Raw genomic sequence first — 23,112 nt, 5'->3', positions numbered from 1 at the left:
TATTATACCGATATCTTTTTTAGTTTTTGTTGAAAACGTCAAAAATCCCATTAACCAATAATCCTGAAGTGATAGAATTAATTGTGGCTGTTGTAACTTATCCACCTAAATCGATCCATCCACCGCAACTTTTTAGGATGATCTCCCAAAATTTTGAAAAAAATAACCCAAATTTATTTCAAATTCTCCATTTTTTGTTTTACTATACTTTTAATTCAACTACCAACATAAAACTATACTTGGAATATCGGAATACATATTGTGGATCAGAGTGTAAATGACTCATCATTACAATGTATCATTAACAAGATCATTTATATGATACCGTTATAAAAAATAAAAAAACAAAACAAAAAATTATCTCGAAAGATATAAAAAAACATACTTGTGTTTAAAAACGTGAAAACAATACTATTTTTTACGAATTTTTTAAATGTTTCGGTCTTGGCAAATAAACACGTTTAGGTAATTTATCACCAATCTTCTCCATGAAAAAGAATGGGTATTATTTGGATAAAGAGCCTTTTTGGCATAATCGATCTCTTATTTTTTTAAAATTTTATTTTTTTCAATTTTTTGGTGCCCGATATTTCAGTCTATTTTTTCTATTAATACACCAATTCACTAAAAACGCCAATCCAGTGTCATGCCCTTAATTTAATAATATAAATTAAAAACAATCGAAAAACTATAATATCCGTTTTAAGTAAATCGTATTGAATAACAACACGATTCTATTGAAAACAAATTCTTGCAAGTTAAGGAAAATTCCATACAAACAATGTATAGGATTGAAATAACCGCATTAAATATTTAATAATATCTTTGAGTTTTGTTGTGTTTATTTATTTTAAAATTATGGGAATATATCACTGTTTATCCTCTATATATTATTTCCTCTATATATTATTTATGTAAAATTTATTTTTTTTCTGGTTATAGTTGTTTTTAATTAATAAATTCATAATTGGTAGTTGTTCTATTTCAAGCCGCTAACAAATTCTATAATTTACTATAATAATATACCATAATTTACTATAACAATTCTAATAAACCTCTAAACTATAAATTTATAATTTTTATATAATTAATTTTACTACTAATTTTAAGGAATAATTCATAAACATAACTTAATATCCAAAAATAAAAAGGTATCTGTTTGAGCATACATACATACAGACAAAACTCAAGGAAGAATCAAAAAATACTAAAGTACTATTTTAATTATTTAATTATATTATTTTTGAAATGAATATAAAATAGTAAAAATTAATAACAAATTAATTTATGTTTAACACCATACAAATTGACTTTAAATTGAAGTTTACATATTGAACGGCGTTTTAATTGAATTCATTTTTTAAACTGCTTTAGTTCTTATGATAATAAATAATCTTCAAAAACTAATATGAAATATTGTAAAAAACAATAAAAAACATTCTAAGATTACAAGGTTTATTACACTAATTATATAAAGTGTTATTGATAAATTAATTATTTATAACTTTAACTTATAATTATATTAAAATAAATCAAACATGAAATGAATGTAACATGTTATGATTATAAAAAACTGGAAATGTAAGTATTATAATTTAATATAATTTAACTAATCTTGGTAGTAAATTATGCAAATTAAATATAATTCAGTGTTATTGATGTTTTTTCTCAAATTAACATTACCAAAAAAATTTCAGTCTAATCAAAACTTTTCAAATTTTATGAGGGGGTCATAAAATCTAATATCGAGCTTACAACAGCTTAAACATCGAGCTAAATTCGGGAATATTAGGACAGTTTTTTTCAATATTTACATTTTTTGATTCTCAATATTCAGTCTTTTTTTCTAATTTTTTCTGACTGCTTAAAATAATTATGTTTGATTATTTCGAGATTCTTATATTGTAAGATTACATTTTTTTCACGGTTTTTATACATTAAAATATAACATTTAAATCGTATTTAAAAGATTTTCTAAATATCGTGTTATTACAAACTATTGAAAGCTGTGGTAATAATTATTATAAATTAATAATAAAATATTAAAATAATAAAAAGTAAAAGTGAAAAAAGAGAGAAGACCATTTATTTAAAAATATTTGACACTTTCCTTTCCCATCCGTTTATCAAAATAAAGTATTTGCCGCGATTGTTTTTTGAAGTGAGTCCACTTTTCAGCCACTGTTTGCGCGTCCCCATGTCACCCACTTTCCCTGTCCGTACTGTGTGGACGCGGATGTGGTTCCCCCCCGCTTGCGGGGGGGTCAGGGGGGGATCCGCGCCAAGGGAGGACTTGGAAAGTGGGTGAAACGATGCACAAACAGACTGTATGAGTGCGTCTTCAGAGCCTTCTTTTCAATGCTCCGTCTCACTTGGTTTTCACTAACTTGAGGTGAATTTTTCACATTTCTTGATTTCGGGAACAGACATAATATTTTCCCAGTTTCCTATTTACTATAATTATAATTAAAATATTATTAAAAATAGTAATCGTATTCTATATTTAGACGAAATGCCAAAAATCACCTCGAGTCAGTGGAAACCAAGTGAGACGGAGCATTGAAAAGAAGGCTCTGAAGACGCACTCATACAGTCTGTTTGTGCATCGTTTCACCCACTTTCCAAGTCCTCCCTTGGCGCGGATCCCCCCCTGACCCCCCCGCAAGCGGGGGGGAACCACATCCGCGTCCACACAGTACGGACAAGGAAAGTGGGTGACAGGGGACGCACAAACAATGGCTGAAAAGTGGACTCCCTTCAAAAAACAATCGCGGCAAATATTTTTTTGTTTAAGGTGGTGGTGGTCTATGTAAGTCCCGTTACCAGACTGACTTTATGAAAAAAAAATGGAGGGATGCGACGGAGGAGCATCCCATAAATATAACTAATTAAATAATAAATTAATATTTGGTCGAAAATTATTGTTGTTGACCCGATAATTATTTATCGGGTTTTAAAGTGCTTGTTTATTATATTTTTTTATTGTTTTATTGGTTTTAATATTTTATTAAATAAATTAAAAAAGTATATTTCTAGAGAAACTATAAATATTTTTTCATAAAGTATTATATTTTTAATTTATTATGTTATTATATTTATAATTATAAAAAAATAATTTATTTGTTATTAATATGAAATTAATAGTTTATAATAATTACTAAAAAAAAGTACAATCAAAATAATACAATTTATTATTATATAATGTTTATTATCAAATTATTAATTGTTAATTACATTATAACTTTTGTTCAACCATATTTACTAATATATTTATTAAAAAAATAATATAATATTTATTTCCAAAACAAAACAGAACTTCATACAAACTGAATGATGAATTCATTAACGGAACTCATACTTGTTCGCCACGGAGAAACAGAATGGAACTTGAGTGGCTTTATCCAAGGATGCACAGACATTCCTTTGTCATCCAATGGCCGTTTACAAGCCGTTGAAGTTTCCGAATCATTAACAAATAGTTTTGATGTGATTTACACCTCTCCTCTTCAACGTGCATTAGACACCGCCAAAGCAATTTCCAATGGCAAATTTCCAATCATCATCGATGACAAATTTCGCGAAGTTCCATTTGGAAATTGGGAAGGAAAACGCTTTGAAGATTTGACTGATGAAAATTATAAGAAGTTCTGTCGTGGGGAAGATGGTCTTCCAATTGGTGACACTGGGAAAAGCATCAGATATTGGGAGGAAAAGAACGCAGAGGTCCTCCTCAACATCTGTCATGAAAATGAAGGTAAACGGATTGTAGTCGTATCACATGGCGCATGGATTAAATGCGCAATTTTAGGACTGCTCAAATTGGAACCAAAAGCATATCACAATATCAAGCTTGGAAACACAGGTGTCTCACGTGTTAAATTTCCATATGGGTATCCAATATTAGAGAACTTTAACATAACATCACATACAAGTCTTGGTGACAGGAGTAAAACAGGATAATTTCCAATTTTTGATTGATTTTTTTTAATATATGGTATGGTACATCCCAGTGACACAAAATGGGAATAAAATGTATTATCGTTATTGCCAATTTATATTAGCAACGATTTCAGTTTTAAAAATTTTATAATTTTTTTTGTTTGAAATAAAAAATGAGGATCGTTGGAGTTGAACCAACATTCTTCTTTCATTTGTAATGAGGAAAGACCGCACTGCCGTTATACTAGATCCCCTTATAATATTTCTTAAAAATGGTACAATCTTTAATTTGAAACATTGTGGGTTATTGATAAATCATTCGTATTTATACTCCTCTACCATTACTTTCTTTTATAAACTAAATGAATCTGGCAAACTATTAAATTTCTTATAACTGTTCGATATAATAATATTAATTTATCAAGACAATAGTAAAATATGTAAATGATTTTTAAATTCAAATGAAAAAAATAACAAAAATATTATTTCATCTTTAAATTAAAAATTACTTTTTTGTTATTCAAACAAATACACAACAAGAATTTTCCATTTTTGAATGATAAAAACACAAAACATACAATTTTAGACAACTTAATTAAAAGTATTTGATTTACTAAACTATAATAATATCATTTTAAAATACTTTATTTGATTACATACGATTTTTGCTCCAAATTCGCAGTTTACCATATCTATTATTTTTTTCAAGTTGAATTAACTAAAAAGCAAACCAATGCAAAGATGTTTTTAGTTCTTGTGGTCATATTATAGTTAGTTATTTCAATTGCCTGTTATGTTTTTTATTATAATATAATTTTAAATATTTAAAATTTTTATTATCTAACATCTTTTGAAATTGCTAAATATGGCGAGATTACAAGAAACATTAGTTCGATTAACAAGGAAAAATCGTAACATATTTGTTATATATTAATACTATTTTAAATGATAAACCCAAATTTACATTAATTTTTTTTATTTTGTAATTCGATTTTCAAAGTTCCTTTAAGAACATAGAATATAATTCCCATAACAACAACCTGTTTTAACCAAAAAATACAAAAACTTTTATTTGTTAATATATTCATGGAATACACAGACAGAAAGTTTAAAGTTGTTATGTTGGGGGATTATGAAGTAGGTATGCTTCGAGTGTATATAAACCAGGTTTTTGGTAAATGATAAAATCACTACTTTGTATTTTTTTATAACTAAATTTTACATTAAACAAACTTTTAACTATTAGGAAAAACTTGTATGCTCATCAGATTTTATTTACACTACTTTGATAATCACGAACATGCTTCTATAAGAGTATATTTTCCATATCAAGTGATGTTTGTATTAAAAATTAAACATTTATTAATAATTCGAATAATAAATCAAAATATTATCATGAGTAACACACAGAAAAACACCAAAGTATACAATCAATTTAGAATTGACTGATACATATGGAGAAGAAAAATACAGAGAATGTGATTCATTGTACTTTCGTGACGCAAAAGGTGCAATAATCGTCTACGACGTAACTTCTCGTAATAGTTTCAAAAGTTTGGACTATTGGATCGACTTGACCACAAAAGAAAGAGGCGGTGATGTCTCAATTGTTCTTGTTGCAAATAAGTGTGATCTTGAGAAAGTGGTTACTGATGAAGAAGGTATAAGATATGCTGAACGAGTCGGATATCCCCTTGTTTTCTGTTCTTCATACACTGGAGAGGGTATTAATGAAGTCTTTTTTAAAGCAGCTTTTCCAAAAGGAGAGTTTAGTTATCCTGATAAAAGGGTAAATATAGTTTCTTTGTATGACTCTGTCACTCCTAAATATTGTTATTGCTAATTTAAATATTGTTTCTTTGTATTTAATGAGTTGTTTTATTTCTGTTTTAACTTTCAATTGTTATAAGAAACAAGCCAAAACAATTAGTTATACAATGTAGTCAATTAACGTCACACACTGATTTACTTTAGTTTTTATTTTGAAATTGAACAATCAATTTTTAATTGATTACCAAATTTTTACTAATTCAACAACAGAATATATTTAAAGTTGAAAAACATTATTAAGAATAATAGAGCCTTACTATTAATTAGTAAGTTATTAAATTGTTATCTCAATTATAAGTAAACAAATTGTGGGCAAAGTTGTATTTCAAACACATGGCCATTCTCTAGTTCACACAATGACACTTAAAAACTTATCAACTATGTTATTTTTTTCTTTAAATTAAACAAAAAGATCAACAATAAACAAAAAGATATTTTTTAGTCTTTATTTGAGCCAGAATTGCTTCCTGATCCAGATTCCGACGTCTTGTCTAGTACACTTGTTTTCTTCTGATCATTTGCAAGTGGAACTTCAGAAGGTACTGGAGCTATAACATTTTCCCTTTTTACTTCATTGTTCGTTGGCTTGTTATCTTCGTTTTTAATTTCCTCATCCTGCTTATTTTCATCAACAGCGATCTCTTCACCTTCTTCAAAGACTTTCATGTTCCTTTTTCTAACAATATAGACGTGGACGACATAAGCAATCAAAAGTGCTACAATGACAGCAAGTACCAACACAAAGATAATAATGACGGCTATCATGTACATTGGGAACTCAAACTTCTCCACAACACGGGCCATTCGATCTTCTGGACACGTGATCTGTTCATTAGGCAAGTCGGTCAATACAACACCATTGCACGCTTCTTTGAATGCAAACGTTCCACTTTTGAGTTGCGTTTTCACACTTCCACCTGGTGTTGTCGGATCTTCTGTAAACTCAAAGTTTGCAATGTTGATTGGAGTCAACACACGAAGAACAGTGAAGATCTTTCCACTTGACCCACTTGGTATCGTGACTTTGTAGTGTGCATTTGTGATAGATAGTGTGTCACCAACTGCGTCGTCATCAACTGAAATTAAAGCGGGTTGTCCAGCTTCGACTTTTACGTTGAAATTGGTCTTATCATCAAATATGATTTTTGAAGAATAGATGTCGAGTCTTCCACTCGCAGCGACTGTGATTGTTCTTCCATTAAAATTGCCTGTTGTTTCCTTTTCGAGTAAAATTGAACCAGTCGAAATAGACAAGTCGACATTTGTGATACTTTTTGTTGTCAACGAGTGCGTCTTCACATCAATTGTTCCAGACTCTTCTAATCCATTGATTATTGGGACCTTCATCGGTTTCGTGAATGAGATAATTCCCCTCTTTTCCATTGTTACCATTTCTATATTCGAATTTGTCACTTTGACTTCAGTGGTTCCACCAAGTGAAATCAACTCACTGATGTTTGCAGATGTTCCTTCCAACAATCCGTTTGTCGTGTAATACTTTGCAAAAGTGATGTTGGTAACTTCATAGTTAACTGTGTTGACCACTGATTCAGTGTTGACTATACACGTCTCTCCATTGCATGGACACTGACTTCTCTTCCATTTCGTTTCAGATGAGACTTTCCCAGAGAACTCTGACGTCAGATCGCATGACAATTCCGGAATTGCAGTTTTGTCCAAGACGGCATTTGACTGTCCAACAATGAGTGCGTAGTTCTGATCATCAATAACATTCTTAGTACTAAATTCGGTTGTTGTTATATGTGAAACATCATTGTTCAATATAAGAGTAACATTTTTGTCACTTGGAGCTTTATCTTTATACATCACTGTTGCCTTATTGATAATCACTTCTCCAATCACTTCAAAGTTAAACACGACATTTGGATAATTCTTTGTGACTTTTCCGATGTAATCAGCGTCAAGAGTGACAGTACACTCATCAAGTGTCATTTTGTTATATGTTGCATCAAACTTGTTAGTGATTTGGTCTTTAGTAGTTGGGCCTTGAATGGTAAAGTATGCATTTTCCAGTAGATTGATTTTCGCGTCTTTTCCAAAGTAAATTTGTCGAGTGACACTTGGAACATTAGTAAGATTGGTATCAAATTCGAACCCAGATTGTGATGTTGGTAGAGTGACTTCCGAGTTGATATTTAAAGTTGCTCCATTGATGACATACAGTTCTTGTGTAGTCAATGCATTTGCTTTAATTGTGAGAATGGAACTTGACTGTGTCAGTCTAATTGAATCGATTGTAATGTCTGCACTTGAGTCAATTGCGATTGTTCCTGCTCCATTTTCTCCTTCATCAGTTATTTGGTATATATTAAGTGATTTCGTTGCTCTTATATTTATGTTTTGACTCATTTTCATTACAAAGAATTTGAACAACTTGTTGATCACCAAAGTGTTTGTTGTTGGAATTGTAATTTTATTAAACAACGCCGTTGATGTTTGTAAAGGTTCGAACACACAGTCTGTGTTTTCAGTTATCGGGCAAGCAAGAGAACAGTCTTGTTTAATAGCAGGATCATATGTACAGAAACATATTTGTCTTGTATCTCCGTCAGTTGGGCTACACTCTATATTTTCACATTCATTTTCCACGTCTTTATTTGCACAAATGTCAAGTTTTGAGTATCCACAGTCTTTTGTCACCATCTCGCCTTGATTATCAAAAACTACTTTTCCTTTCCAAACAAGTTCGGGAATCACAACTTCTTGTGTTAAATCTTTTAGTTTCTTTCTGTTAATGACATTCAAACACCCATTACTTGGAATATCGATACTTCCAGCTACAATATTAAAGATGTTCACATTCAAAACAGCTTCTGTGTTATCTGCATCAATTATAATTTGTCCACCATTGTAAATCACCTCATCTGTGTCAAAAGAGTCTGACGAATATACAGTCGAGCCCTTTTCAAGTGTTAAAGATTTCATAGAAGCATATTGTTTCACTCTCATGATACCTCCATCTTTGACTCGAATCGTTAATGATGTCACTTCAAATGAACTTAAAGTGATATCTCCACTGATTGCAACATTAGCAACCAAATTGTCAATTGTTATGTCTTCTTTGAGTTCCATGTTCTTCCCAGATAGCACCACTTCATTAAAGTCGACGTTCAAATTATTGATTATTATATGACAAATCGAGTCTGTTGTTGATCCCGTCTCCGCACATGATATTTGAATTCCTTTCGCATATATATTAAACACATAAATTCCACCCTTTTCAACTTGAATATTTAGGTCTGGTTTATTTACATTTACGACATCATAGATCTTCGTAACTTGAGAGTTATCACCCAGTTGAATTGAATTTCCATTGAAAGTATTTGGTATATCAATGACATGTTTCTGAATGTAGTCTGTTTGTGTTAAAGATCGTATACATTGTGTGTTGTCCTGCATAATGCATTTGACGTTATCTGGGCATTGGAATGCCGTTGACTCTCCTTTATTATCTACGTATTTGTATATCAACGTTTTACCATCACAAACAAGAGAAGTATCAGTAAACATCTGAGTCGGAATTGTCATTTTTTCAACAGTGTTGATAAGTGGAATATGTGATGTTCTGACTCCACTTTTGAATTCGATGGTATTTATTTTCGACAAATCAAGTGTATTGACTTTAATAATGGAATTGTCAGAAGAAGTGGCTTCGAAGACCAAATCTGTAACAACTATATTTGCGGTTAATCCATAGACACTTAAGTCATTTCCACCAATTTCCAATTTCGCTATTTCATATGAAGTCACTTTTTGTGATGAAAGCGTAAGTGCAGAACCTTGGGAAATGGTTATATTCACTGGTTTTGATAGTACCAACGTTTCTATTTGCGTGTTTGCTTTACAGTTAATTACTACCGTTGTGTCAACACTTGATTGTAACGTTTTGATGATATATGGACTCAAGAAAGTGACAGTTTGTTGCATATCAAGGGTTTTGATTTCGATTGAAGATGTCGCTGAAGACTGTAACACCGCGTTTTCAGGAAGAATGAATTTGTTATATGATTTATCTGATATTCCGTTTATTGCAATTTCCTTTGAATCTTCACATATTGCCTTAGAAAGAACAATAGGAATGGAGCTGTTGGGGCACAATGAAATGAATTGGTAATTTCCCGATTCGTGCACATCGACTGTACATTTTGTAGTTGGAAGGATGGAACAATTGTCCAATTTGAATGAGCACACTCCTGTGAATATGCGTCCATATGACGAGAAATTGTTTAATTTAATATAATCAGACAGTATTGGTTTAACAGAAGCAAGTTGATAATCGACTATATATTTACAGTCTAAAGAAGTCAATGGAATACCTTCTTCAATATTAATCATTTCGATGTTTTGTTTGGCTGTAAACACAGCAACGTCTTGTGCTGTTTTGTCGACATTTAAAGTATTGATATCAATTGAATCATACACTTCCAATTGAGTATTAGTCACTTTCATGGAATCAACTGTTATTGGAGAATAAACGGCTCCTGTTATACCATTTAATGTCACTTTCGAACACTTTAATTCCCAGATATTCACTTTCAAGTTGTTAAGTTCAATTGTTGATGTTTCGTCTGCTTTGAGATACACAACGTGTTTTATTGTAATTTGACTTCCACTGTTTTCAACTGTTAACAGTGCGTTGTTAACAGTTGTGTATTTTGGTAAAAGAGCCGGTAAAACAACACCATATGTTTCACCATTGCCTACAATCGTGAAATTTTGAACGTCGGTATCCAAATTCACTCTTAATACTTTTGGCGCTTTTAAATACAGAATGACTGTTTGTGAGTTAATTCCGACTAAATTCAGTGAAGTGAGTGTTGAACCAGGTAATACAGTGACTTTTGCAATACAGTTAATATCATAAGAATTGAGACACCCTTGTGTCGGAGTGTATGCTGCAGAGGTGTCTTGGTACTCTATTGAATATGAAAAATCGTCACAACTGAAATTTTGTGAATTATTTGAAACGACTTTTTTATTGTTACACACAAATTTATATTTATCTCCAAGTGCTCCTCCTGTTATTGATATCGTATTAACCAAGAGTACATGGTCGGCTTGTTTTGTTGTTTCATCCAAAATTGTTAATGTTTTGATTTCTTTGTCAAGAGTAATTGTTCTATCAAACTCTTCCTTTGAAATAATAAGAGTCATCGATTGAATACCCGAACTCATAGTGAATACACCAGTGTTACTAAGTTCGATAGAAGAGACTTGATCAATTAATATATCATTTGTTGATGCTTGGATTACTATTGGACAATTATGCACTTCACCATTTCCTATTATTTTAATTGTCCCTGTCGTAACGATTTGAGATGAACATACAACGTTGATATGATCTGTAAAAATGACTTCCGAGTTTGTAGTAAAGTTTTTAAGGATATAATTCCCAATGAATTTTGTTGCTGTTGATACAAACACTCCAGTATTAATTGTCGTTTGCTTTGACACACTAACAGTTGTAGATTTCACTAGTATTGGAATTGTAAATTCATTGCACTTCATGTTGACATGACTTTGATATGCGTTCAGAGAATTCAAGTCAATTTGTCTATCAACCAAAGTCACGCATCTCAAGTTGGTAATATCATATGTGCGTCCGGCAGTCAAAATTCCATCATTTGGAGAACAACCAGTATATGTGGTTGAGTAATAGTTATAGTAATTTGGAGCGTTAATACTTCCTCCAGAAGATAATGTGAATGTACCAGTTGTCAATGCTCCAAATTTGTTATTTGGAACAATCATCATTTTTACAGTTAAAGACTTGCAGGTCAAACTTCCTGAAGAAAGAGTCAGACTATTAGAAATAGATGCTTCACCTTCAATTGTCACTTCTCCTGTTATTACAACATTAACAGCATCCAATTTTTTCAAAGTTGAGTCGACTAAAGTTACTGTTCCAGTAGTTCGTGTTATAGCAACTGATTTTGCAGAAAGTCTCAAATCAGTTTCAACATTGAGAATACAATCCTGTGCTCTTACTTGGAAAGTTGGAGAGACTTTTATGGTAATAATGTTTGAACCAGTTCCTTTTATATTTAATTTAGTCACTTTGGAGTCAAACGAGGTGATTGTGCACTCGTCATTGCATGTAACAACATTATAATTTTTAGATATCTTAGTTTCGTTCTTTGATTTTATTGTGAGTGTACAATATGAGTTTTTATTACAATTATTAATGTCATCAAATTCATTGTCTTCTTGATAATCATTCGATTCACAAAATTGCGAATGTGAAAAGTCATTTGCAATTGTAACCATATTGTTACAAAGCACTTTCACTGCTTGTGATTGTGTTGTGACACTTGTATTATTATTTAGTTTTGAAATCACGATTGGGTACGAAAATTTAAAATCTTCTTGTAACACGGTTGAGTCAAAATTGACTTTTCCATCGATTTGTAACAACTCAAAATCTCCATTGGCATTGAAAACAATTTTTGAAATGTTTGTTGTTGATTCTTTTTCAAATTGGTACAAATTAGAATCTCCAATTGTCAATGAAGTTATTTTCTGATTAGTTCCTCTAATAGTACACCTTTTACAAATGAGTGAATAACCCAAAGCAGTTCCAGTTAAAATATATTCATATGATGACGACGAATAAATTGATGCAAAATTAAATTGTTGTAAAGTAACGATTTTATTGTTATTTTGAAGTGTAGCAGCGACATTACCAAATTGATTTTCTATGTTAATATTACCCGAAATTGTAACTGCTCTTGTGACAGTGAAATTCTTGATTGTAATATCCTTTGAATCTTTAAAACTCAAAGTTGTACCAGTAAATGTGACATTTTTAATAGTAAATGAAGAAGTAGATGAGAAAATGATGTTGGATTCAATTTTAAATTCAGCTTCAATGTTGTGTTGCATTTTAAACGTTTTCCCTTCTACAATACTTTGAGCGTGTAATACACATGGAACGGTTGTAGTCTCAGATCCTATTACGGCATCACACGGACAATTCAATGTCGAAAACTGTTCGTCATAATTCTCATTTTCTTTTGTGAAATAACACTCAAGTGCTTTATTATCTACACAACTCGATGTTCTTAAAGTTGTTTTGCCATTCAATTTTACTTGTTTCAAACTTCCACTATTAATATTCTGGTGATTTGAATATGCAAAGTCTAAACATGATTGAACACTGTCCGAGACTGCATTTATCGTGAGAGTATTTGAAGAATCGGTATCAAATAATATGAATCCATTTGTTAATGGAGTAACACTTGTAATTGTAGTTGTTTTCAAGAATTTGATAGTGTTTGCTCTAATTTGATTCAGCATTTCAATTATAGTGACTTGCATATTAAAAGTGATTGGAATGTTGACATCAATCAGTTTAAAAGAAATCGAGTTTGTTGAAGTGAAAATAACTTGTGTTGGTGGGGTGAGTGTTAGTTTGTTAAACGACAGTGTTTTTGTCAACCGCAATTGTTGATTTTCGTTGTTCACCTTCAGATCATATCCAACCAAAGATTCGTCGTGATTACAGTCTGTCTCAGAGAAACTATTTCCCGCTGTATTTATTGTGCAGTAACACTGATTGTTATTAGAAACTCTTTGATTGTTTGTTCCACAGCTTGCGGTGTTTGGATGTGTAGTAACACTGTCTTGATAAGTAGCACAGTAAGTATTGCATTGATCTACTGGTATATCGAATTCAGTTCCTGTTGTAGAGATGGTCAAGTAATTTGTACCATCAGTAACAATTGTTCCTTTTTGTGTGACAATTCCATCAATATTAGTCGGACATTTAATTTTAATTGTTGAAATGTACTTTGAGTTCATGTGTAAATTAAACAATGAAGATGTTATTGGTGTTTCGAATGACGACCAATTGTAATTCAACGTTATGGTCGATAATGTCGTTTTCAAATTGTAATTTGTTGATTGGAAAACACAGTCTTTTGATGATAATCCACTTTCACTGTAAATACAGTCACAATTCTTAGTAACTCCAGTTGAAAAGTGTCGATAAACACTATTACATTTTTGGTAATTGCCACTTCCATAATCATCAGTACTCACAAATAAAGGGTAATTCGTATTTTGACTTGTTGCAGCAATAGATAACAAAATACCTGTCGTTTCAATATATGCAGTGTTTTCACTTTTAAATTCTGCAGTTGCTGTTGGTTTTTGTGTCAAAGTCGATGATAATTTGAAGTTATTACTCCCAACAATAAAAATGTTTCCACTGACTGCCAAAACGATTTCATCTTTAGTGTTTGTCTCCGTTGTGTGTGATAACAAGACGTTTTTCCAGACATTAGAAAGTGTGAATTTACTCGTTGAAGTATCTGGAACATCCAAATTCAAGTTGAAATTAATTGGAGTGAATGGACAATCGACAAGTGGTGTACTATATTTACACTCACAAGTAGCATCAGTGGCACCAATCATATTTCTATAGAAATGTGAAGATGGATTTCCACAGTCAATTGCTTTCATCGTACTTAATGATATTGGTGAGAGAAGAGAATTAAATCCATACTTATAATCAACTGTAGAAAGTGATTCGACTTGTTTAGGAAGTTTGTTTTCAAATATGGTGTATATGTCTTTATTAATAAAGCTTTCGACTTGTGTTGCACCTTTAATATTGAGTTGTCTCAAATTTGAAACACTTGAAATATCTAATGTTTTTATCGTTTGTAAAGTTACTGATGATATTGATATTAAACTTTGAGGTGTCAGTCCAGTGATTTGAATTGATGAAAAACTTGACGTAAGATCGACATTTTGAGATATTTTCAAGTAATATTTACTCAACGAATATTGAGGAACTGCACAATCGGCTAATTGATTCCAACATTCACAGCCATTAGTAATACCATTCTTAATGACATACCGAGTAACATCTTCAGAAATTTGACATTTTACAGCTGTAGTAAGTGAAGTAAGTTGCATTGCAGATATGATGATTGCATACGATGGTATTGTTGTTGGAAGTACGATACCTTGTGTGGAATCAAGTTGCAAAAATCCATTTGATCCTTCAGTGAATGTATATGCCTCTATGCGTACAGAAACTCCATTACCAAAAATAATTGGCTTTTCAATAGTCAGAAGTTTGAATGTAATTTCAATTGGGGTATCCAATGTTGGATTTGTAAATGTGATTTGAGACGATTCAAATGCAAGATCTGAATATGTAACAGTTCGAAGGACTTTTACTTCTGAAACTGATTGAACAACTTTTAACGAGTAAGTCACTTGTGCCTCTTTATTGACACATTGTTCAGCAGTTGTTGATTCGAATGAACTTTGGTCGGTATTCAAAGTATTTTAATTAAAGTGCATATACAATTCGCATTAGATTTTTTGAAATAATACACTTTATCGGAACACCCTTGCTTATTTAACCACTCGGGTTTAATTCCTGTTTGTGTTCCAGTGAACAAAGGATAGGAATTGCTTCCTGGGTCTGTTGTGTAATCAGTCGAAGAAGATGTTTTAACTTTCAAAATAACAGATGATATAAAGTTTAATGAAAGAGATCTTGATGTGAAGTCATAATTTGAAGATTGATCGAAGTCGATTTCATTGTTGATTGTTATAAAATTGTTGATGTTAACAAGATCCTTAATAATTAAAACATTAAATGTTAATGTTTTTTGTGTTGTTAAAGCGAACATATGAGTCGTAGAATCTGTAGGATATTTCATCGTGGAAAACACAATTGCGTTGTTATTAAAATCAACTGTTGTGTCTGTAAAAACGAGGTTAAAATTGGATGAAACAAAGTTGTACAAAGAACTTTCGGATGTAGTTATGAGACAATCGAGTTCTTTGAATTTATTAGTTGCAGATATATAGGTACAATCAAGTGTTGTTGCTTTAGAAATTCTCGAATATCGATAAGTTGATTCGCTTCCAATTTTTATTGTGTTGAGATTGGAATTACCAGTTAACGTTTTTCCATTAGAAATCAATGCAATGAAATTTGATGTTGACGATCCTGAAGGTGGATTAGTGAGTTCAAGATTCCCTCCAAATATAGTAAATGCGATAGTCTCAGCGATAGTGAGGGTTGTAATTTTCATATCCAAATTATAATAAACATTTGCCGTTGTAGATGCAAAAGACACCGAATCGATCCACAATTTAGTTGAATCGGAAATGGTCAAAATGTATTCCACTGATTCAACTCCATTAAAAGTAATATCTTTGAAGTGTAAAATTTTTGAACTTATTTGAACTTGGTTTCCACTTATTTTTAAATTCATCAATGCATTTGTTGGATTTGTTTGAGCATATTTATTACAATCCCACTCAGAATACAAAGCAGTCGAATCAACTGCGGTACATATTTGATCAACAGCAGTTTTTCTAACACGATAATAAGGTGTATCTGTAGATATTTGTGTTGTTTTCAAATTGGAAGTTGAAGCAAGTGGAGTGAACTTTGTGTATGACTTTTCATCAAAAACAAAAATAGGGTTGTTTGTTGCATTGTGAGTGATAACTAATGAATCTATGAAGAAGTACTGAGCTATAATTTCATCTTTTATTTGAAGTGTTGAGATGTTACATGTTATGAAAGTTACATCAATCATTCCAGTATTCAAATGTAACGACACTGTCAAATCAGTAATTGAAGTCGCACCAAGCAATTCTGCACTTTCGAAGTTTTGTAAATGCAACCCGGTCAAATCTATTATCACATTGGTTGATACCAAATTAAGTTGGTTTTCGCCATTAACCGAGTATTTATTACAATCAAATTCGTCAAATTTAGTTGTATCAGTTGATAATGTACAGATTTTATTCGAACCATTTGTGTCTGCTTTAGAACTTACACGATATGTATCTGTTGCTATTTTAGTTGTAAATAATGTGGATTTGGGAGGTGCAGTTGATTTCAAAACAAATAAATGTGTTGAATCAAAAGAATTTGTTGTTGAAACTGTTTCTACAGATCCTTCAATATAAGCATCTGGAGATTGTTCAGAAAATGATATGCTTTTTACATTGGATTTGATTGAAAAGCTTAACTGACTAATTGGTGTGAATGTTTCAACGTGTCCCAATGTGTATGTCATCGGAATTTTTGTATCAAGTCCGTTTCCAGTCAAAGACGTCAAACTAACAGTCGGTAATTCAAGTGTTGATTGAGCAGTCATCAATGATGCAAATGTCCTCATTCCACTTTTTGCGAATAAAGTAGTTTTTGTTGGTTTTGTTGAATCGATTTTAAGAATCTGGGTATCAACTGGTGTTGAACAATCACCTTCTAAATATTGTGCTTCTTGGGTTGTCGTATCTTCTGAAGTATAAGTGCAGTATAATGCATCAACTGTCGATACTCTATATTTCAATTTGTCTGTTGAGAGTAACACAAAATGAACAGTTAATGATGATGTGGGTATTTCTAGAGTTGGGAGTTTGTCATTTTCTTGATTCTTAAGATAATGCATTAAGTCCAAGTTAAATGTATCAGATGTTGAAGTGATCGTATTGAATGATCCAGTAAATGTACCGTCAAGATGTTTTATTCCAATTGAAATGGTTTTAGCAACACCACTTTTAATTGTGTAACTTGGGCTCATTATTTTAAGAGTGTCACAATTGATATTATTTAAAATAATATTAGAAGACACTTCAATAGTTTTGAATTTATCAGAGAATGTTTCGCCAAAAGTGAACTCATTTTCTTTGGTGCATTTAAACGTTCTAACACTGAGATCGTAAGTGTTTATACAATCCCATTCGATCACACTTGTCCCATCTTCACAATTACAATCAAGTCCAAGTGTTTCAATGTAATATCTGTTAAATTGTGCATTTATTACAGAATTGTGCACGTTGGGTGAATTAACTGTAACTTTTCCGACAAATAGAGGAACTGCTCCATTTTCAATTTCAGTTATTGTTGACTCGAGATTCGTTGATAATATTTCAAGTGACTTGTATGTAGTTGGAAGTTTCAAAGTTGTGACTTGCAGGCCGTTAATAGTTAAACTTTCGGTGAAAACCGGACTAAATTTTGTTGCTTTTAATGCATTGATAACTGTGACATCTGTTGTTATAAAAGCAGACTTAAAAATATGGTCAATATTTCTAAAATTGTTTGAACTAATTGTCAAATCCAGTCCTATTGAAGCATCAGTGTTACAATCAACAATATTATATCCGGTATTATTATAAACACAAGCTGTATTTGTTGTTTTTGTTCCGAAGTATCTGTAATGCGTGTCTGTCACTTTTTGAGCGGTTAAATACTGGGCCGAATCTCCAATTGTTATTAACATGTCACTATAAAACACTGGTATATCAGGTATTTGTGCGCTTAAATCAGTAATATTCATTTTTGAACCAGTCATCTTTCTATTGATATTATCAACTTTGTTTATAGCCAGTGTTCCAAGTTGACAATTGGTAAGAGTGAATGTATTCGCAGTTATTTCTGTGGTTGTACATTTAATATTTGATACAGAATATCCGTCACCATTTATGATACATTTCTTAAATTGCTGGTCTATTTGACTCGAACTGAATCCAACTTGTAAAGTCATGAAAGTGTAGTCTACTCTTGTTTGATCATTACAATCAAACTCTGTAAATTGACTATCAGAAATTGAACTACACAAAAGTGATGTTGTTCCGTATCTTTTGAATTGTGATGAAACAGTCGCAACTTCTGTCTCCACAACAGTCTCAGTAGTAATCATTCCATTAAAAAATATCCCTTCATTTCCAAAGACAATTTTTTTGGTTAACGAGCCGATAGAAACTTTACAACCATCACTATTCACAGTAAGTAAGTCGACATTTTGAATGTTGATTGTTGTTTTTGCACCAAGAGTTAATGTCTCAACTGATTTCAAAGTGAATTCTTTATCGGCTGTAACAATGTTCAATGACAACAATTGGAGATTTGGTTGATCAATTCTATTCAATGAATTTAAATTGGAAATAGTTTTAAATGTTCTGGATGTTTCTAAAATAGTACCAGTTGTTGTCAATTCGATATCGATTGAAGTGAAATTCAATATAGAGTAACATACATCTCTCAAATTAAAATCAACGTTTGTTCCTGTTATTGAACATTTTGCTTCTTGTGTGTACCACCATTGGACAGCAGTATTTCCTTTGTTTATCGATATGGTTTCAACCGTTGAACTGAGTGTGGGCAAAGAATCCGCCTTTATTTTTTTGTAGTTACGAGTGAAATTGAAACTGGAATTGTTGTTGTGCTCAAAGAAAATTTATTTGAAGTTGAAAGTATCCCATAAAGCTTGGTATTTGGTATGACGTTAAGAGCTTCATTATTTAATAAAGTGATGTTAAGTGAAGTGCATGTAGATACATCTAAAGTTGTTGTAACAGTTATTGAACTTGTTGTAAATGTACAGCTTTCAGAACCAAGGAATAAATACTCTACATTAAATACTTTTCCCATTTGAAAAGCATCAGATGTTGTGGGGCCTTTAAGGTACAATTTGATCATTTCAAAGTCAACGTGATAATCTTGTGTTTGATCACAATCGATGAAATTATAAGATGTTTGATATTCACATCTGTCCATCAATAGGTCGGAATTAACAGTTCTCGAACAACGAGCAAATTCAGAATTGGCTTTCACACAATACTCAGTCTCGATTTGTTCATTTTTGACCCACACAAATTTGAGGGATATGACATAATTCAAAGGAAGGTTGTACAACACTGAAAGTTTGAAAGATGTTGAAGTATACATGTTAACGATTTTTAAAAAACCACTTTTAATAATGAGATTTGAAGCACCATTATTCAATTTATTGCAAGTTAATTCAACACCTGTTTGTAAAGTGAGCGGTAAAGCTAATGAAAAATCGCACTCAGCAAAAGTTTTGATATTGGCGCCTGGAATTGAGTCGATGTTGGCCAGACCGGATTTAGCGACAAGTGTCATATAAGTTGAGTCAGCAAGAGACTCACAATCTTGTTGTTCAAAAGAACATTTTGTATCATCGCAATTCAAAACACATTTTAGTTTCAATTCATTATTTCCACTCATTTCTCGATAAAGCGTGTCACTGATTCTGTTTAATTTCGACGTATAAGAAGTGGCATCGTGAACTATGTATCCAGAACCTGTTATACTCAAAGTTGAGATACTACTTTCGTATAAAGTGCCATATACAAAAGTGTCTTTCAATTCGATTGCATTGATAGTGACGTTTGTTAAGTAAATATTTTCATGTGTTACTGTTAAAGTCGTAAAAACGTAATTATGAATTGTTTTTATCTTCTTGGTTGAGTCGAATAAAAATGTAACAAATTTTAAATGATTTGATATAATTGGAAGAGTATCAGAGACTCCATTATATTTTAAAGTAAGTTCATTTCCATCATCCAAAATACCATCAATACAATCCGGTTCTTCAAATGCATTACCGTCTGCGTTTATTGTGCAGTAAATATTTTGTTCTTCGTTTGTGATACTATAAAAATTGGTGCTTATCTTTCTTGAATACAAATTTGATCCTGAATATTTAGCAGTTGTTTTAGTTGAACTCAAGAAAAATACCATTGGTGAAACCACAGAGTCGGTGATATCGATGTTTTCTGGCGCAAAAACTTCTGAAGTAATTTTGTTCGATATCGACGTCTTCATATAAAAATCTGAAAATTTTGTAAGTCCACCACTTATTTGGAAAATTCCTTTAATTCTCAAAATTGTAGCAGACACTGGGTTGGTCGCAGAATCTCCAGAAATTTGAACATTTTCTGCATTAAAATCAACTTCTAACCAGTTTTTAGCAGTTTTGGGTGAAGACACAAAAATTGGTTGATTGACTTTGAGTATCATCTGCGAATAACTTTCAAGCATTTCGCATTCAAATTCATCAAGTCCACCTTCTTCATTTAATGTGCATGTTTTTTCGGGGCCAGCAGTGGTTGAATACCTGACGTATGTCTCTGTTATAACAACGTTTGGTATGGGTTCTGGAAGACTATAAAAAGTTAGACCTTTTGGACCAATTAAAAAGAGGTCTGTTTTTAAAGACGTTACAATGTATTTGTAATTATCTTTAATATACCCAAATGAGTTTTTAAAGTCAATATGTGATACACTTCCAAGACTTATATAAACAATACTGTAAGTACTTGCAATTTCAGTGTTTTCGAAGATAACAAGTCTATCAACACCATCTTTTAAAGTGTTTGTTATTGTCAATTCTTTTAAAGGATCAATCTTTGGAGAAAATTGACTGATTTTAAGTTTATTGATTTTTGGAACAGGGGTGTATGTTTTCTGAGTTTCAGATGTTATTTCATCAGCAGAAGTTGTTTCAGTTTCAATTGTTATAGAAGTCAACTCAATTGAAGTTCCATCGGTGTAAATTTCTAAGTTTTTATCGCTGAAGTCGGTGCAAATATTTGTAAAAGTGCATTTATCGTCTACTGGATCAACAGCATCACCAGCTTCGTCTTTACACAAACACGTACAATTTGGCGCTTGTGTGGTATCAATTGTGCATTTCAGTGCTATTGTACAAACGGCACAAAGCCAAAGAAAATTATTCATTGTGATTATTATTTAGAGTTTGCTAGTTATTATTTTAAATGTGGTGTTTTTTGGTGGTTGTCTCAAGTTTTATTATCAAATACATTTACACAAAAGTTTTTTGTTGTTTATTGTTTTTATTTTTAAAAATATAGAATTAAAATCATTTGTATGTAAAATTCAATTGAACAAACTCTAATTTCCATTCAAATTTTTATTATAAACATTATATTTTCAATATAATAGTTTATTTTTTATTATTTTATTATACAAGTTTATTATTTTAAACAAAAATTAAAAATGTGACTTGAAATTTTTGATTTTATAAAAAGTGAAACATATTATAAAATATAATGTTATAATTTTTTGGTCATAAAATAAAAATAAACTGTATATTTTGTTTATAAATAATTATAGAGTGAATTGAACCATTCATTTTGTGTTTTTAAAATTTGGAATTATTACGGTTAGTAATATATTCAATAAATATTAATAAAAACAAGTTACTTTATGACTCGTAACATACAAAACTTTGCCTTGTGCATAAAAACTGTTAAAATGGATTTCTATTTTATATATTTTTAGATACTTCTTTTATTTAATAAAATCAACACACGTATTTTCTAAACTTATATATATAAACTTATAAAAACTAACTTTTTAATAAGTTTTTTTTTGTTTTTAAGAAAAATAAAAACTAGTGAAGAATAAACAAATTGGACTATAATCCAAACTGTTAATAGGTCATGAGTAAAGTAACTTAACTCTAAATAATATGTCGCTTTCTGAAACCATTTTACGGTTGAACGAACTGTATGATGCTGTGCATCATCTTGTTGAAACGTTATTCTATCTTTATAACTTTTTTCGTTTTTTCAAAGGTTTTTGAAGTTTTCAACATTTCAATATCAAATTTCGACTCAACAATTCCAGTTAAAAACATCACCTTTAATTTAAAATTGTGGCCGAATACACCCCGGATCATAACATTAGTATTGTAATTTGGAGTTGCCACAAAATTACTTTAATTAAACCCACCTTTTTCCTTCAAATATAATTAACAAGAAAATAAAACAAAACCGGTTTTATTGGTTACAACCAAAAACATCTGAAATTGTTTTGTTTTAAATCCAGTTAGCTATATAAGATTCTATATAATAATTGTATAATGCAAAAAATGAGTAAAGTGAGGCGAGAAACCCACACCTGGAGAAAAACCCGCACCCATTTTCCTTTTTCTTCTTTTACCCAAATTATTGTGTTTTTTACTTCCAAAACACAGAAAAAATAAAAAAGTCGGGTTATTATAGTTTCTTTTTATTTCTTTTTCTTCCTTTTTGGTGTTTTTTATTCAAAAATAAAAAAATGATTCAAGTTTGATTCAAAATGAACTATCAAAGAACAAAAATGGCCCGGATTTTTACGTACTTTTAGTTTATTATAACAGTGTTTCAAAATTGTGTTTATTCAAAAAATAAATATACTATTATATAAACTATATATATAGTTTAATGATTTAAACTATATTTTTTAACTTGTAATAGTTTATCAAAACCCAATTTCTAAAAATAGTTTAAATTTTCACAAGACAAATTCTATAATATAGTAATGTATAGTAAAAATATCCAAAGATTTGCTTTTTTCCAGAAAATGTATATTTTTTGATCAATATTTTCTTTTTTATATCTATAATACTCACGAGTCAAAATCAATTAAGTTTTCGTGAAGATGTTATATTAAAGCTCGGTTGTGTTTGTAATATCACCATTTTTAAAATAAGTTCAAAAACAATAAAAAAGTCAAGATATGTCTTT

General features: G+C 31.0%; 3 protein-coding genes across 3 annotated transcripts; 2 read left to right on the top strand and 1 right to left on the bottom strand.

Moving 5' to 3' along the window:
• Nucleotides 1-3,330: 3,330 nt before the first annotated feature.
• EIN_327230 (phosphoglycerate mutase, putative) lies at nt 3,331-3,960 on the top strand (the record flags this gene model as incomplete). Its single annotated transcript, XM_004185374.1, has 1 exon — nt 3,331-3,960. The coding sequence occupies one exon, from the start codon at nt 3,331-3,333 to the stop codon at nt 3,958-3,960; it is 630 nt and encodes a 209-aa protein (XP_004185422.1).
• Nucleotides 3,961-5,196: 1,236 nt separating this feature from the next.
• EIN_327220 (hypothetical protein) lies at nt 5,197-5,782 on the top strand (the record flags this gene model as incomplete). The annotated part of the gene is made up of 2 exons (XM_004185373.1): nt 5,197-5,276; nt 5,350-5,782. The coding sequence occupies 2 exons, from the start codon at nt 5,197-5,199 to the stop codon at nt 5,780-5,782; spliced, it is 513 nt and encodes a 170-aa protein (XP_004185421.1).
• Nucleotides 5,783-6,207: 425 nt separating this feature from the next.
• EIN_327210 (hypothetical protein) lies at nt 6,208-21,319 on the bottom strand (the record flags this gene model as incomplete). The annotated part of the gene is made up of 3 exons (XM_004185372.1): nt 6,208-15,024; nt 15,141-18,950; nt 18,986-21,319. 3 exons carry the CDS (start codon nt 21,317-21,319, stop codon nt 6,208-6,210), a joined length of 14,961 nt encoding a protein of 4,986 aa, XP_004185420.1.
• Nucleotides 21,320-23,112: the final 1,793 nt, after the last annotated feature.

This window comes from Entamoeba invadens (genome assembly GCF_000330505.1).
Source record: "Entamoeba invadens IP1 unplaced genomic scaffold scaff_1105074725601, whole genome shotgun sequence".
NCBI classification, from domain to species: domain Eukaryota; phylum Evosea; order Mastigamoebida; family Endamoebidae; genus Entamoeba; species Entamoeba invadens.
This window is presented reverse-complemented; position numbering and strand designations above follow the sequence as displayed.